General features: G+C 34.8%; 3 protein-coding genes across 3 annotated transcripts; 1 reads left to right on the top strand and 2 right to left on the bottom strand.

Moving 5' to 3' along the window:
* The first annotated feature begins 1,493 nt into the window (after nucleotides 1–1,493).
* On the top strand, nucleotides 1,494–5,948 carry LOC117904520 (transcription factor bHLH79). The gene is made up of 6 exons (XM_034817157.1): nucleotides 1,494–2,029; nucleotides 2,453–2,653; nucleotides 2,893–2,958; nucleotides 3,208–3,276; nucleotides 3,378–3,449; nucleotides 5,485–5,948. Exons 1-6 carry the CDS (start codon nucleotides 1,712–1,714, stop codon nucleotides 5,611–5,613), a joined length of 855 nt encoding a protein of 284 aa, XP_034673048.1. The 5' UTR covers nucleotides 1,494–1,711; the 3' UTR covers nucleotides 5,614–5,948.
* Nucleotides 5,949–6,723: 775 nt separating this feature from the next.
* LOC117904521 (germin-like protein subfamily T member 2) lies at nucleotides 6,724–8,233 on the bottom strand. The gene is made up of 2 exons (XM_034817158.1): nucleotides 7,987–8,233; nucleotides 6,724–7,803 (listed from the first exon to the last, which is right to left on the bottom strand). The coding sequence occupies exon 2, from the start codon at nucleotides 7,630–7,632 to the stop codon at nucleotides 6,955–6,957; it is 678 nt and encodes a 225-aa protein (XP_034673049.1). The 5' UTR covers nucleotides 7,633–7,803; nucleotides 7,987–8,233; the 3' UTR covers nucleotides 6,724–6,954.
* An 816-nt stretch (nucleotides 8,234–9,049) lies between these two features.
* LOC117904519 (5-formyltetrahydrofolate cyclo-ligase, mitochondrial) lies at nucleotides 9,050–14,137 on the bottom strand. Its single transcript, XM_034817156.1, has 7 exons — nucleotides 13,872–14,137; nucleotides 12,137–12,277; nucleotides 11,464–11,628; nucleotides 10,197–10,238; nucleotides 10,051–10,096; nucleotides 9,584–9,654; nucleotides 9,050–9,472 (listed from the first exon to the last, which is right to left on the bottom strand). The coding sequence occupies exons 1-7, from the start codon at nucleotides 14,131–14,133 to the stop codon at nucleotides 9,336–9,338; spliced, it is 864 nt and encodes a 287-aa protein (XP_034673047.1). The 5' UTR covers nucleotides 14,134–14,137; the 3' UTR covers nucleotides 9,050–9,335.
* Nucleotides 14,138–14,803: the final 666 nt, after the last annotated feature.

Genomic DNA, 14,803 nt, shown 5'->3' on the forward strand with positions numbered 1-14,803 from the left:
TTTACTTGATTTTTAAAAACTAATTATAAAAATATATATAATGATTAAAAATAAAATACTAGATATAAAAATTATTTTTAAAATATATTTAAAAATATTAACAACATGTTAAAAATATTTTAGATTTTTAAACAGATTTTTTTTTTTACACTACATCAAAAAACAATTTTTCAAAATTTGTTCTTAAAAATTGTTATTGAGAATTATTTTTAAAAACTGTTTTTGAAAATTATTTTTAAAAATGGTTGCCAAATAGACCCTAAATTTATTAGTTTTTTTTTTAAAAAAAAATTTAGAGAATTTTGTTTCTTTTATTTTTCAAAAAAATTAGAATTTTGCAATCAAACCCAACTTGGCTATATCAAATTAGATTATCTATCATTCAATTTAGGAAGTGATTCTGCCAGGGCATTTTTAAAATCTCGGTAAAAATACCTTAACAATCCTAGCACAAGCGTGCGAGTATGAAACAGAGGATGATACTCGCCACATCCAGTATGATTTTGGTCTTGATATTTTCGTAATTAGGTCAAATACATTGGGCAATTAAAAAGTAGAAAGAAAACATATGAAGCGTGTACATACATATATCTACGGCCGCGACTGGAGCTCTAGGAAAGCCTAACTCTCATCAGACTAGAGAACGCAGCGGGTGCAGTGCGCACTACTCCGAAATCCCAACAAATCTATTACATTTTGAATTTAGTTCCCAAAATTGTCTTTTTGTATGAGTTGTTCATTTATTTATTTATTTATTTTTCAAATTAAGACTTCTTATGAGTTGTTTTAAAAAATTAATTTTATTTATTTATTTTAATAAAAATTAATAAATAAAAAGTATGAAATAATTATAAAAATTTATAATATTTAAAAATTATTTGAATTTTCTTTTAATAAATTGGATATTAAACATGTTTTTAACGTTATTATTATCTTTCATATGCCTAAAGTATTTTAATAATGATATTTTTTGAAAATTATAATTTGAATGTTAGCTTTTATTTAAAGCTGAAAATTAAAAAAAAAAAACAAAGAAAAATTTTCATTCACCCTTCTAATTTTGTTAAACAAATAAAAGATTATTCAAATTTTAAATACATATTTATTAAATTTAGCTTTATCTTATTTTTACAATTTATATGTATTCTTTTTTTTCGGTCTTTTTTATTTAATTTTAATTATTTTTTAATGAAAAAATGTTTTCAAATAATTTATTTTAAGTAAATGTGATATTTATTTATTTATTTTAATTTATTTGATAATAATTTTAGAAAATATTTTTTAAAAAATTAAAAACATTTTTAGAATCAAATTGACATAAAAAAAAAAAATGATTCGGATAAGAATTTCTTTTATTATTCTATATTAACCAACATAAAGGAATTAAAATTATTTTTCTTCGGATGTGGTTAACCCAGTGTATGATGACCCTGTCCTGATCGGAGGCATCACAACCCCTATAACCAAACACCCCATCTGTATCTCCTTATTGTGGGTTCTTCACTCTCTCTACTTTCTCTCTCTAATGTCTGTCTCACTCTCTTTCATTATCATCAATTTTCTCTGGACTCACCCCCAATTCTCTTCTTAAATACAACGACACACCCAGTTATTCACTTCGAAATTCCTAGAATCAAACTCAGTCTTTCACCCAGTTCTCAGACTCGGGTTTGGAATTGGAAGCCCCTTTTATGAATTCTGGGTTGTTCAAATGGATCCTCCACTCATCAATGAGTCTTCCTTCTCTGCGGCCAATCCCTCCGCCTACTCACTAGCTGAGATTTGGCCTTTTCCCGTCAACTCCGCCTCTGCAATTGGGGAACCCACTGCCGGGTTGGGTCTCAGGATCGCTAATTTTGGCCAAATTATGGGTCAATTTGCAGATAGCTCTGCAAATCGTGACGTGTCTGTTGATGAATCGACTGTGACGGAGCAGAGTGGGAGTCGTGGCGGTGGAAGGAAGAGGAGGGATGTGAGTTCGGAGGATGAGTCTTCCAAGATTGTTTCTACTAGTAGTGGCAGTGGCATGGTTGGTATTCACTTCTCTATTTCAATTCTAACGGGAGTCTCCTTTTTCATTTTTCTATGTAGGGAGGGAAAATGAAAAAAACTTTTTAAACTTGTATTTAATTTTTTATTTTCTGGGTTGTAAATAACAAGGATCTTAAGACTAGAAATTTCGATTCCTTATCTTTTCCTACATTTTCTCAGCAACCAAAATTGACATTTTGGTAATTAGTACGTGGGAAATTTTGACGAACCATAACCATTGATCTGGGAATAATTTCTTGCAATTCAATTTTGTATTGTGATTTGCCTTTGACAATGGGAATTTTGATGGTCAATTAATGGTGCGGAATTTATGATTTTCTAGAACTGAGATGTATGATACTGAATGGTTTGTTTTTTTAATTTGGTAGTAATGATTTTCCCCCTTTTCATGTCAAAACAGAATGCATCGAATGGTAAACGTATGAAAATATCAAGAACTCCTGATGAAAATGGTGGTTCAAAAGCAGAATTAGAAGCTAGTTCAGTGGCTGGTGAAAAGCCCGCTGAAGAATCTAAACCTGCTGAGCAGTCTAAGCAAGACTATATCCATGTGAGAGCAAGAAGGGGTCAAGCTACTGATAGCCATAGTCTAGCAGAGCGAGTAATGCAGTTCTATACGCTCTTGATCTTCTGCTTTTTGGTTGTTCCTCAAATGCCTAAATTAAAGCGAATAGGACTTTCATGGAACTCTAGATCCAGGTGCCGATGCATAGGAGTATCGGTTTATATTAATGTTAACATCATATTCCAATTGTATTTGATATGTGTGATGAAGTATAACATAGATTATCAATGGGATCTGGGAAGATGTTGCTTACATAAATAGTTTATACTTGGCAGGCTAGGAGAGAAAAGATCAGTGAGAGGATGAAGATGCTTCAAGATTTGGTTCCTGGATGTAATAAGGTGTTTGTTATTACTTGATTTGTTTTGCTAGTCCTATATCTTAAGAATATTGGCATAGGAAGAGATTTTTTATCAAGGTGGAGACTTGGTTCTGTTCTATTTCCCCCTTTTATAATTTTATGGTTAGGGTTATTTTAAATATGTTTTAGTAAATACTCCAAGGTTTTAATGAGAGTTATAATTTCAATTTCTTTTGAACTAAATACTCTTCTTATCGACTATATGTCGGGGCATTTTTCATTTGATTAGGTTATTGGAAAAGCACTTGTCCTTGATGAGATAATCAACTACATCCAGTCACTACAGCGTCAAGTTGAGGTATCTATCGTTATTTCCTGTGAATACTTAGGCTTGTTTTATGTTGTTGTCCTTCAACTCTTCTGGACCTGAATTTTTGCTTTATAAATTGGTTGCTGTAGTTCCTGTCAATGAAGCTTGAAGCAGTTAATTCAAGGATGAGCCATACTGTTGAAGGATTTCCTATGAAAGATGTAAGTGCTAATATATTGAATGATCACTTATCATATCATTAAATAAAAAGCTACTGATACAAATGGCATGGGACTATTTTCTTGTATTTAACTTTGGGAAATGCTTATAGGCCTTAACTTATTATTGTGAAAACAGTTGCTTCTCATTGAGAAAATAAAAGATTGCACATTGTCTATGAACCCCACAAGATGGGTACGTTGTTTATGAATCCCACACGATGGGTTATAATGGTCATCAACCTGAAAATTCAGTTGGTTGATTTCCTTCCTCCTGCCCCCCTCCTCTCCCCTCTTTCTGGAAATGGGTTATTTCTAATAGAGAAGACCAAGAGGAAATTCTAATTGCTTGATTTGTTAAATATTTTATAAATGCCAACCCGATTCCTATGTATTAATTGTTTGCCTATAATACATAAAAAAAAAAAAAAAAAAAAAAAAGGAAAAAGAAAGAAAAAAACCAACCTAATTCCATTGCAAGATTTGAAAGGAAAAGGCAAACTGCTTTCTACATGTAACATTTTGCAAGATTTAAAGGTTCGGAAAATGAAGTAGATCATTGTTGATTTTCAAATTTCAGAACTTTTGCTGAACTATTTTTGTTGAGCCTCTTATTGAAACAAAAGATTGACATCTTATTTTTGTGATTATGGTTTAAATGCTATTTTGCATTATGCTCAACTTAATAGTCGTATGGAATCATAACTATGAATCCCTTATTCATGTTTTATAATATCATTTTAACTTCCCACAAGCAATTTATGATCTAAGGTTGTCTTATTGCAGATAATTAATGTAATGTTTGTTTAGAGATTATCAATATTTCATCATTGACAGGATTTGAAGCATTTCCTCCAATTTTCCCCCAAATGCAAAGTAAAATTCTTAATCATAATTTCCTATGATATTCAGTTCCATGTTCACCATTCGAAATGATGGTTTTTCCACAAATGTGGTATTTGGATCCTTTTTTGGAAAATGATGGACCACAGCTTTGCCATATTTGTTGTATTGTCTCTTTTTGTAGATTTTTGTCATCAGCAAAGCCGTGTCCATGTCCTTTCATCTTTTTTATTCTAGTTCACTGACTACAATCTTGTCTCCACCGTAGCATGTGATTATGAATGTTTGTGGTCCAGCCACTTGAATCTTTTTCTTGATAAGTAAATTGGTAGATTTTATAAATATAAAAAAACGATGCTATACACTAAGGTACACAAGATGGCATATACAATCGGGTACCAAAAAGCGCTGCCATAAAAGGTAGCCACTTGAATCATGTTTTGCCATTTCTCTCTATGTGGCATCGTATTCTGTTTTAAATAATAGTTCATTCAGATCCTTCTTGCTTCCTCTTAACACTTCATTTTCAGCCTTCCAATTATTTTTCAAGAACTTTGAACCTGAACAGTAAACTACTTACCCATGCAGCATGGCCATGCCATATGATCACATCACCTGTTGGTGCAATCAGTTATTCTCAAGAAAGCATTATTCTATTCTAACCTTGTCATGTGTCATCCCTGAACATCCTGCTTCCAGTTGCCCTCACTCTGCAGCCATGTTAAACATATTGGTTTTTTCAAGTTCAGTATTACCATTTTGATTGTATATTATTCCTAAATGAAACTTAAAATAATGGATTTGGGTAGAGAACATCCTGCTTCCAGTTGCCTTCACTCTTGAATGTGTTGGGGTAAGTTTAGGAAAAGAGCTTATGGTTTAAAAAGGAGCTTAATGCCAAGATACTGTTGTTTCTTGTAGAAGTTCTCTTTTAACTTATATAGGAAGTTATTTCATGTTCATTGAACTCCAATCATACTATGGTTGCCTCTTTAACATTATGGCTTCTATTTCTTATTAAAGCTAAAAGTAAGCTTTCCCAAAGGAGGCATGAACCAAGAGAGAAATATATAGGAAGACAATATTTTGATAGAGGGTTTATATTTGCCATAAACATTGTTGGTATAATGGTTTTAATAGAGGCTGTATACTGCATTATTCTTCAAAGTTCTAACTAGTCAATATGGTGCATCAGCTTGGGGCACAGACATTTGATGCTGCTGCAATGATATATGGATCACAAGCAACCAGGGAATATGCTCAAGGATCGCAACCTGAATGGCTACATATGCAGGTTGGTGGCAGTATTGAAAGAGCATCCTAGTGTTATAGAGAATTGTCATCAATGGGCAATAAGGGAACCGAGCAGCAAAATTAATTCTTCAACATGTTTCCTGAAGTCTAGGACCACTTTGTTATTGGCTTCTACATGTTATCCAGAGTCATGGTTCCTAAATATGTGTCAGTCCTTGCATTTGTAATCAGAACCCTAAATCTTCCATCGAAAAATGCATTCCATCTCAGTATGTGTCATCTAACTCAAATTTACTGTACTTAATATTGTATCAGTCACCAAATGGTGAATGTAGTATCTAAACATTAATATATGTAACCAAGGATGTGCCTTAAAAGAATTTCTGGTTCTCTTTCAGGTGTTAAGTTTCGTTCCAGTTGGTAATAAGAAAATTGAAATGTCATTATTCCTAGAATCATAGCATCATAGAAACGACACAGGCGATGGGCACAAAAATCCTAAAATTGATACTGCACCTACATAATACTAAATTCTGAAGCCACTGAAAACATAGTGAATTTGTACCTTTTGCCCACTTATAGTTTACTTTTGTGTAGACCCTGAAATCTGGTCCTCTGGATCTTACTAGGGTACAAAGGCCTGTGCCATGTCAATAATTCTGGTATGATCCCTAGGCATTTTTACTTTAAAATTCCAGACACTTGGTAGAACTTTCTTGATTATAGTACCAACAAGGGAGTTTTGGACTGTGGTGCTCTCTTCTTTTGGGGTGGTGTGCGTGTTTTCGAACTCAGTGAGAAATTTGCTTCTTGAATGGAAAATTAAGGGTCTAGAAAAGAAGAGGAGTGTAGTTTGGAAAATGGCGCCTATTTGTTTGTTTTGGTGTATTTGGGGAGAGCGGAATAGAAGAGTGTTCCAAGAAAAAGAGAAGTCAGATACGAGCTTGAAGAATCTCTTCCTTTGGTCTCTTTTTGAATAGTCTCAACAGTTCATGGACGTGGACTATTTCTCTTTTATGAATGTGTTGGGTGGTTGATTTGTGGGTTATCTTTGGCATTTCTAGGTTTTTGTTTCTCCTTTGTTGCCTTGGGTGAGGCTTTCTTTGTATACTGCCGGTATACATAGGGAGCGCCCCTGTTTTGGCGTGTTTTAATATGATTTCTTCTCTTGGTTTATTAAAAAAAAAAAAAGACAATCCCTCTAGTGATTATTATTGATAGCCAATGGAGGCCAACATAAAAATGATTACAATACATGGAGCTGTGTGTAGGAGAAGAGCCAACGGAAGCCAACATAAAAATGATTACAATACATGGAGCTGTGTCTGTAACCTATCAAAAAAAAAAAAAAAGATGGAGCTGTGTGTGTAGGAGAAGAGGGGATAGAGAGAGGGAGAGAGGGAGAGACTGCTTAAGAACCAAACTTGGATTTAATGCCATTGACAACATTAGCATCTACCTGGAAGGCCTTGGTCAACACATCATTAGGAATGGAAGGTGTTGATCCGAATAGATTCACAGAGGCAACCACAGATCCAGGATTTTGACTGTTGAAAGCTGTAAAAAGAAGGGCTTTCTCCTCTCCAATGTTCTGCTGAAAGTGCACAAGCCCTCTTGGAATCACAAACATCTGCCCAACAGTCAAATTTTTCGAGTAAAACACATTCCCAGTTGTCACAAATCCTACCAGGACTCTCCCGTGAATGACCACCCCAGACTCGCTTGAGCGAGGATGCGAGTGGGGTGCGTTCATTCCACCTGGAGCAATGTCCACCCGGTTCATTGAGATCCCGAGAGTGTTGACCCCTGGAAACGAGAGAACATTCCCTGTAGTCACACTAGATCCAAAGATATTGGTCGTGCTCCCCTCTTTGCTTAGCCCATCAAAGAAGAAATCATCTGAAGTCACTGCAGATGCAGGTTTGCATGGAAAGCCATTAACAATTACTGTGGCATTCAAATCTGCAATACAAAAGTCCTGCAGTGGATCAGAGTCTGCAGACCTGCAAACCAAGGGGAGAACCACATAAACCAGTAAGCTGAATATTAGAGACGAGGGTGAGGTTGAAGAAGTCATCCTGGAAACCATAAGCCCTCTGAATTCAAGACTCTTGTTATCTTTTTTTTCTTTGATAGATAAAAGTTAAAACACAGAAAGACTCTTGTTATCTTTGACAGACTCTGTTGGGATTCCTCAATTTGGTGGAAGCTCTTCTTTATACACTTCTTCTGCAGTGTAGCCCAAGGATAAAATCAACTCCTGGAAGTAAATTATGGAGGTTAGTTGGTCTTTTGACAAAGATAGCTAGATATTTTTTTTTAAAGTTTATTTTATTAAGACCGCTACATAGGAAACCAGCGTAGACTAAGTCGACGACAACAATATTTCAAAAGCAGACAACTAGTCATTTTTCCTCATTAATGTGAGTGAAGAAAGCCATACCCGACATTAAAGCCGTGATCAGTTGAGCCTTAAGTCTGATCGAAAGACAAGAAGACGGGATCCTGGCAATTTTGGTAGTAGTTGCAAATTGACTTCTGGAACATTATGAACTTTTGATTTGGTCTTTGAGACGGTGGGCAGAGTAGTTAAACATATGGCCATAAGTAAATGCAAGACGCCAGTCTCCTCCAATTATCCATTCCCAAATGATTCAGTAATCAAATGGGTAATCTCTTGGAAAGAGTAAATGTTCTTAGAACAAGACTTCTGGGACAAGGCTGGGGTGGCCTACCATTTGACGGGGTCTCGCCTACTTTCATATCTAATCAAAGTTGGGGTTTTCCCACCTATGCGACTAATGGGTCAGTTTCCGCGTAGTGTCTCAGATTGTGCCAAGGGCAGCTGCTGGGTATTCCTACATCAGATTTTGGAAAAGTCAGCCAGGCCATGTCAAGTAAAGGCCATAACCAGCATCATAGCTAACATCATCAACAGAGTAATAATGTTAGTTTTGTAATAATGTTCTATCTTTCATCATCTTCTGGACAGTGATTTTTGATGGCCTGAAAGTTTCAACTATGCTTTGACTATATCTTCAAGAAGTGAAGCATCCACCTGAAGGTTCCTATGGTGCTTCTTTCTTCACCTCTTTACGCAAACCATTACAGGAGTATATTGCATGTTACTACTTTTCTATACTGTAGTTCTTCTCAAGCAATTTAAAGGTCTAGCCCTAGTTTGGCAGGTCAAGTCCTTCAGAATGCCTTGGTTTATAAGAGTTATGTCAATGAATTTATGGCATGGGTTGAAATGTCTCCTCCTTTGTGTTCACATGGAGGATGACTAGGTCAATCTAAGAATTAGGAACCCTACACTTGGGTGTTCTGAAAAGACAATTGACTTGAAAGAATATTGAAATTTTCCAATATCATATGGGATCTCAACATTATGGCTGATCTCTGCATTTTGCTATTCAAAAAGGGAGAAGGGGGGACATTTGTTTGATTTGTTATCTCAACTAGAAGTTGCTGCTTTACCTGCATTGCCATTAATTTTAACGATATTCAAGTTTGTCAACCCTGCTGGATAGAATGCAATTTGAAAAAGGCATAATGTCAAGTCTAGTTCTTTCTTTATTACACAAAGCAGGGGAATAATCAACCATGACACCTTAACAATCAGAATGGACCAAAACAACTGATTTTTTGGGAATCCTCTTGTAATAAGAATGGCCTTTTTTCTTTTTGCTTTGGTGAAGTTTCATTTGGAAGGTCGTTCTACAAGTCTGTTGGTTAAATGAAAGGAATGGAATCAGCACACTTGGTAGAACAGTTAACAAGGATGTTTGCTCAATGACACCTCTCCTCTGCAGCTGTGGTGATGGGGATCACACCTGCTGGGGATACAAGAGCATCCACAGGAACATCATTTGGAGTGACTGGTATAACTCCCTCATCCATTATCTGCACAGAATACGCCAATGCAACTGCAAAACAAAGGGCTCTACACATAAGACCAGAGAAAACATAAACTTTCTATATTGAGCCTTCAGCATGTATTTCACAATAGCAAGAAGCAACTAGATTTATTTATATACCAAGGAGGGGTTGCTTCCAATTCCGCTCCTTCACAAGCTCTAGGTAGTTCTTCAGGAAGGCATCATAGTAACTTGAGTTTTTCACCAGATATGTCAACAGGTACAACACCATAAACAAATAAAGGTATCTCATCAGAAAAACATAAACAAATAAAGGTGTAAAGTTAAAGACATGACATGTCAAACTTAAAATGTTTATTATTTTTTTCACATTACACATACAAGTTTGTACATGATCACTACTCTTAACAGTTGGGAGATTCATATGAAAAGGTTGTTTTATATCCATGTTAATATCTAAATTCCAAAAGCAGCACAACTGTTCGTTGGTGAAGACATTTTGAAGTTGAGATAGGTTTAGGGAAAATTTCTTACTGAAAACCCAGAAATGGAGCAAACTTGTTTACTTCTTATCCTACTTGAGAAACCAATCCAAATTTTAGCTAGGCCAAGATGCATTAACCTACCCTCCACCACGGCCCAAGCGTCTTCCAGATTTGTCAAAAGCAAGTCCTGAAGATACAAATAAGGAGACAAATGGATTGACTTCATCTTGGTTTCCCATCTTGGAAGCATCCTGCAGATAATCATGAAACTAGGAAGGAAAACATACCAGGTAATAGGAGCAAGTCAACTGGGTCAGTCGCCTGCATAACTGCACAAAGATGAATTTGAGATTCATGAAAATATTGAATTGTAGCATCCTCAAAATTCATATACGTGCAGATATGAAGCATAAAGCCAATCCTAACAAAAAAAAAAATGTGGACAAATGAGAATAAGCAATTATTTTACCTAAATCTTCAGTGCAAAAAGCTAGAGTTGGTTTAGATGAAGGAAGCATTGGAAGTTTGTCTCATGAGGTTTCAGCTACTGAAGGGGGCCAAGGGAAAGACAGAGACAAACAAATTTTTAAGGTTAATGTAGCTTATCAAGAATTTTCCTGGCAAATTATCAAATTGAAAATGCCAAATGTATTTCTCCTTCAGCCACATGTGTTTCCTTTCTTTAATGAATAGAGAACAACCTCTGTTAACATTTTGATGCCAAAAATTTCAACTCTTCAGCATGCTATATTATTCAACTTAGGTATGTAATTTTCCTTTTAAAAAGAGAGAGAGAGAGAGAGAGAGAGAGATTTATGTAGTTTAAACCTATTTTTTTCATTTTCCTTCTATTTTTTACGTTTCTAATTTCCTTCACTTTTTCTTTCCTTTTATTTTTACCTCTATTTTCTTTCCTTTGTACTTTTCCCTGAAACTTTCCAAGATCCAGAGGGGCCTAAGTGTGAGATTGTCAAATGATATCCACCTTCTGCATTACATGTTAAGAAATAAACTTTATATCCTTGACAAAAACTCCTTTTAAATTTTTAACAGGATTCAATTAAACTAGATCTCATGTCAAAGCATGAAATGGAGGTTCTGAAAAGCATAACTCCTCTGGTTATAAACTCGTAACCAGTGAGAGAAAAGTAGAAATCTCCAAAGAAGAAATATAAGCAGAGGGAAACTGTTAAATAAATATAAACAACTCTTAACAGTGCAACCCACCTCAAAACCCACAATAGCAAATTTATCAAGTGCAAGTCATGCCATGTTAACAATAAAAAGCTTCTGAGCTTCTATTAGATGAGTCTTACTTAATAGCCAGGTGTGAAAAACACCTTATTTGAGCAAATTGATGTGAATTGCATGGGTGGATACTAAGACCCATCAGATAGAGTCCTGATTTTTTTTTCCTCTTTTTGTTGCTAGTTTGGCATGACTTCAATGCAAAACTCAAAGGAAAATCAAGGTCATAAGGCCAGCAAGCCACAAACACACACACACACACACAGGGAGAGAGAGATTAAAAATAGAATATAAGAAAATATTTACCATCTTCACGTTCATTGCCATCACCATCTACTGGAGCTGGTTCTAAAATGTTCATTGAATTTGAAATTAGATCATCCATATGTGTAATATTCAGCATCCGCATGTAACTATTTTTGTCCTCCACACGTGGGACATAAAGCCTTTTCCCCATCTGTGTATGACCATCTTGAGTAAACAATGAATTGTATAACCATCCAGAAGTGTAACAAGTACATGGTCAGCAAGTAATTTGGTGGTGAAACATATTACACAAAATGCATAATAGAGTTCCAAATATTCCTACTAAAGGGACATATTTACAAAAATTAAATAGAGGAAGAAATGATGCCCATCTGGAGCAATTTAACAATGGATCTGATTTGTAGTCTTCTTAAAGTGGTCCCCACTAGGATGATGTGAACCATCCTTTCTACATACATCGTTCTTACAACCACCGTCTTTCCATAAATAAATCTAACTATGGAGCATCAAACCCAGAATCATTTTCTCTAAGAAATTTCCTTCAATACCCATGGGGTGGTTAAAGCCACCATCTACATGTTTAAATTTACAACCACTTGTAGGCCTCCATGAGGATCAGTCCATTCCTCACACAAATAGAATTTGCAATTATCTAGTTTCAGATTCATAGATCATGTCAAAAATAAGAGCTGAACTGGGAAACTGAACATACCTTTGGCTGGATTCTGTAGAATTTCTGACAGAACTTTTGATGTATCAACTTCTCGCAAAGAACTGCAACTTATATAAGCGCATAATCTCTGACTAGATCTAAACCATGGAGCTTCCAGGATGATATTCTGAACTGCATTATCTGAAGAGACACAATTTTAAAAATGGTACTGTCCAGGTATGAAATTATGAAAGCAAAGGCATAGGATCAGCAAGGTTTAAACATGGTTATGAAGAAGCTTGATATTTAAAGTCCTAAGGCTGTTATTTCTGAGTATAGGATATATACGAATGGATGGATATCTCTAGCAGTTGACAGATAAAAGAAATTTACAGGTGGGTACACAAATGCTAAAGAGTGAAACAAGCTTTAACAGAAACAATGAGAATATCACCTCAACAATTACAACCAACTATGATTTCCTATCAGAAATATCAGCTATGGAACCCAGTTCCTTTGATTCTTTAAGGATGAGTCACATGTAGACAATCAAAATTCTAATCCAATCTATCACTATTTACTAAAAAGCACTACATATATTTCCAACAACATGATTATTTCCTTCTTTCTAAACCCTCAATGATAATGAAGGAAAAAACCATCAAATAACAATTCCTTAAACACTGAAAAACTTTTAGACTTCCACCCTTGAGCATGTTCAAGAAAGCATACTTGATCAACAAGGGCCAACTAACACAAAGGGAGCAACACATTTTTAGCAATTGGACATAAAAGATAGGATGTATTCCATGATTTACCTCCTAGTAGATAAATGAATTATAAGAAGATATTCTATAACTTCAAAAGAAGAACCCAACATTTGAAAACATCAGGTACCACCAAATAAAAATCATTGCAAATAAGTTCTTGCTTTTAAAAGGAGAAGAAAAGCAAAGAATGCCTAAGTGCACCATTTTCTGCAAACATCGCAAGCATCGACTTAACTAATATAGCCTGATTTCCAAGCATTATACAAGCTCAGCCAAAATTATAAATTCCACTACGTCCAACCTGTTTGACACCCTTCAAAATCTTACACTCCAACTCATTTTCTCCCTGTAAGTCCCAAATCAATTGGGACCAGTACATCCCTCCTGTCTGCTAATGAAACAGAAAGGGAGGCATGACAAAGAATGCTCCTGCACTCATCCCGTAGTTTTTAAATTTGAGCATATTGCCCAACCCAACAATATAAGCAATTTTACAAAGTTGCAACACAGTCACTGAAGTCTCTTATACAAACCCATAACTACAGCTAGCATTGTTTCTTTCCAATCCATCAATTCCAACTCTCAAACTTCAAGTTAGTCATTCTCTTTCTTTGCTCCTTCCATCCCACCTTCTACTCTCCAACCAATCAAAGTGCATATCTTCCATCAAAATCCTAATGTAATGACATATTGCCTCATCAGTCAGCAATAAAAACCCTCATCTCTAACCACAATACCTTGTGCACATTACCCAACCAACTTATTGGAATGTAATCATCTCGTGCATGGTTGTATCAACGTCTCCCATCCCATTATTCCCAATGTTCAATTTCTTCAAATTCACAAACTACCCATCACCCAAAACAAGTTTTCCGATAGGACATCATAATCATTCATTCATTAATATCAGAATCCATCATCAAATTCATCATTATTTCAAAAACACCACAATCACTTGAGACATCGAATTAGAAATTAGAAATTAGAAAGAAAAAGTAAAGGATTGGATAGAAACGAGATGGTACCCTCTTGAGATCTGGAAGAGGGGTCCATGCCCTTGAGTGCTTTGCGGACGCTGGATCGGAGGATCTTCTTCTGCTTGAAGACGGCTTCGAGGTGGGTATTACTGGATTGATGGGTATTGTTGGTCATTGTGACGATGGAGCGAGGAGCTGGTAGTGGGTTGAAGAGGGAGCAGAAGGGTGCCTGAGTAAGTACTGTTGCTATGGAGTCTGGCTGGGTCATCAGCACCAACTTGGCCTTTTGCCTCAACCCAGTTCTACTCATTCTAAGTTTTCCTTTTCCTTTTTCTTTTTTAGTAGGATTTATTTAATATTTATTGTCCACCAAACCCCCACCACCATTTTGTGGATTAAATTTCCCATTTTGTGATGAAATTTTAATTATTGAATTAAGATATAAATAAATACCATCAATGTATGATATGATCAAATTAATATAAACATATTGGGGTGGTTGATAAAACTTAATATTTATTAGTTAATTTTTAAGTTAAATTATACTAGGTTGTGATTTAAAATTTATTATTTAATTTTTATTTTTAAGTATTATAATTATTTGATAAAATTAACTTAAAATTTATTTTAAGTAATCAAATTAACATATTTTTAGTCTTATAAATTATAATTAGGGCAAAGGAAGTCAAGTAACAAAAGATATCATTAAAATAATTATGGTAAATATAGATTAAAAAAAAATGAAAATATGGACTTAAGAATAAATTATTTTTACTTATTGCTAAAGTTATTTTTGACTTTAAGTCAATCATTAAATTATTTTACTAAACATACTTTAGGAGGTGTTTCATAAAACTTAATATTTATTATTTAATGACTTAAGTTGACTTTAAGTTAAATTACACTTAAATTATTGACTTAAAATTTATTACTTAATTCTTACTTTAAGTATTAAGGTTGTTATTAACTTAAAATTTATT

This window comes from Vitis riparia, chromosome 17 (genome assembly GCF_004353265.1).
Source record: "Vitis riparia cultivar Riparia Gloire de Montpellier isolate 1030 chromosome 17, EGFV_Vit.rip_1.0, whole genome shotgun sequence".
Classification (NCBI taxonomy): Eukaryota; Viridiplantae; Streptophyta; class Magnoliopsida; order Vitales; family Vitaceae; genus Vitis; species Vitis riparia.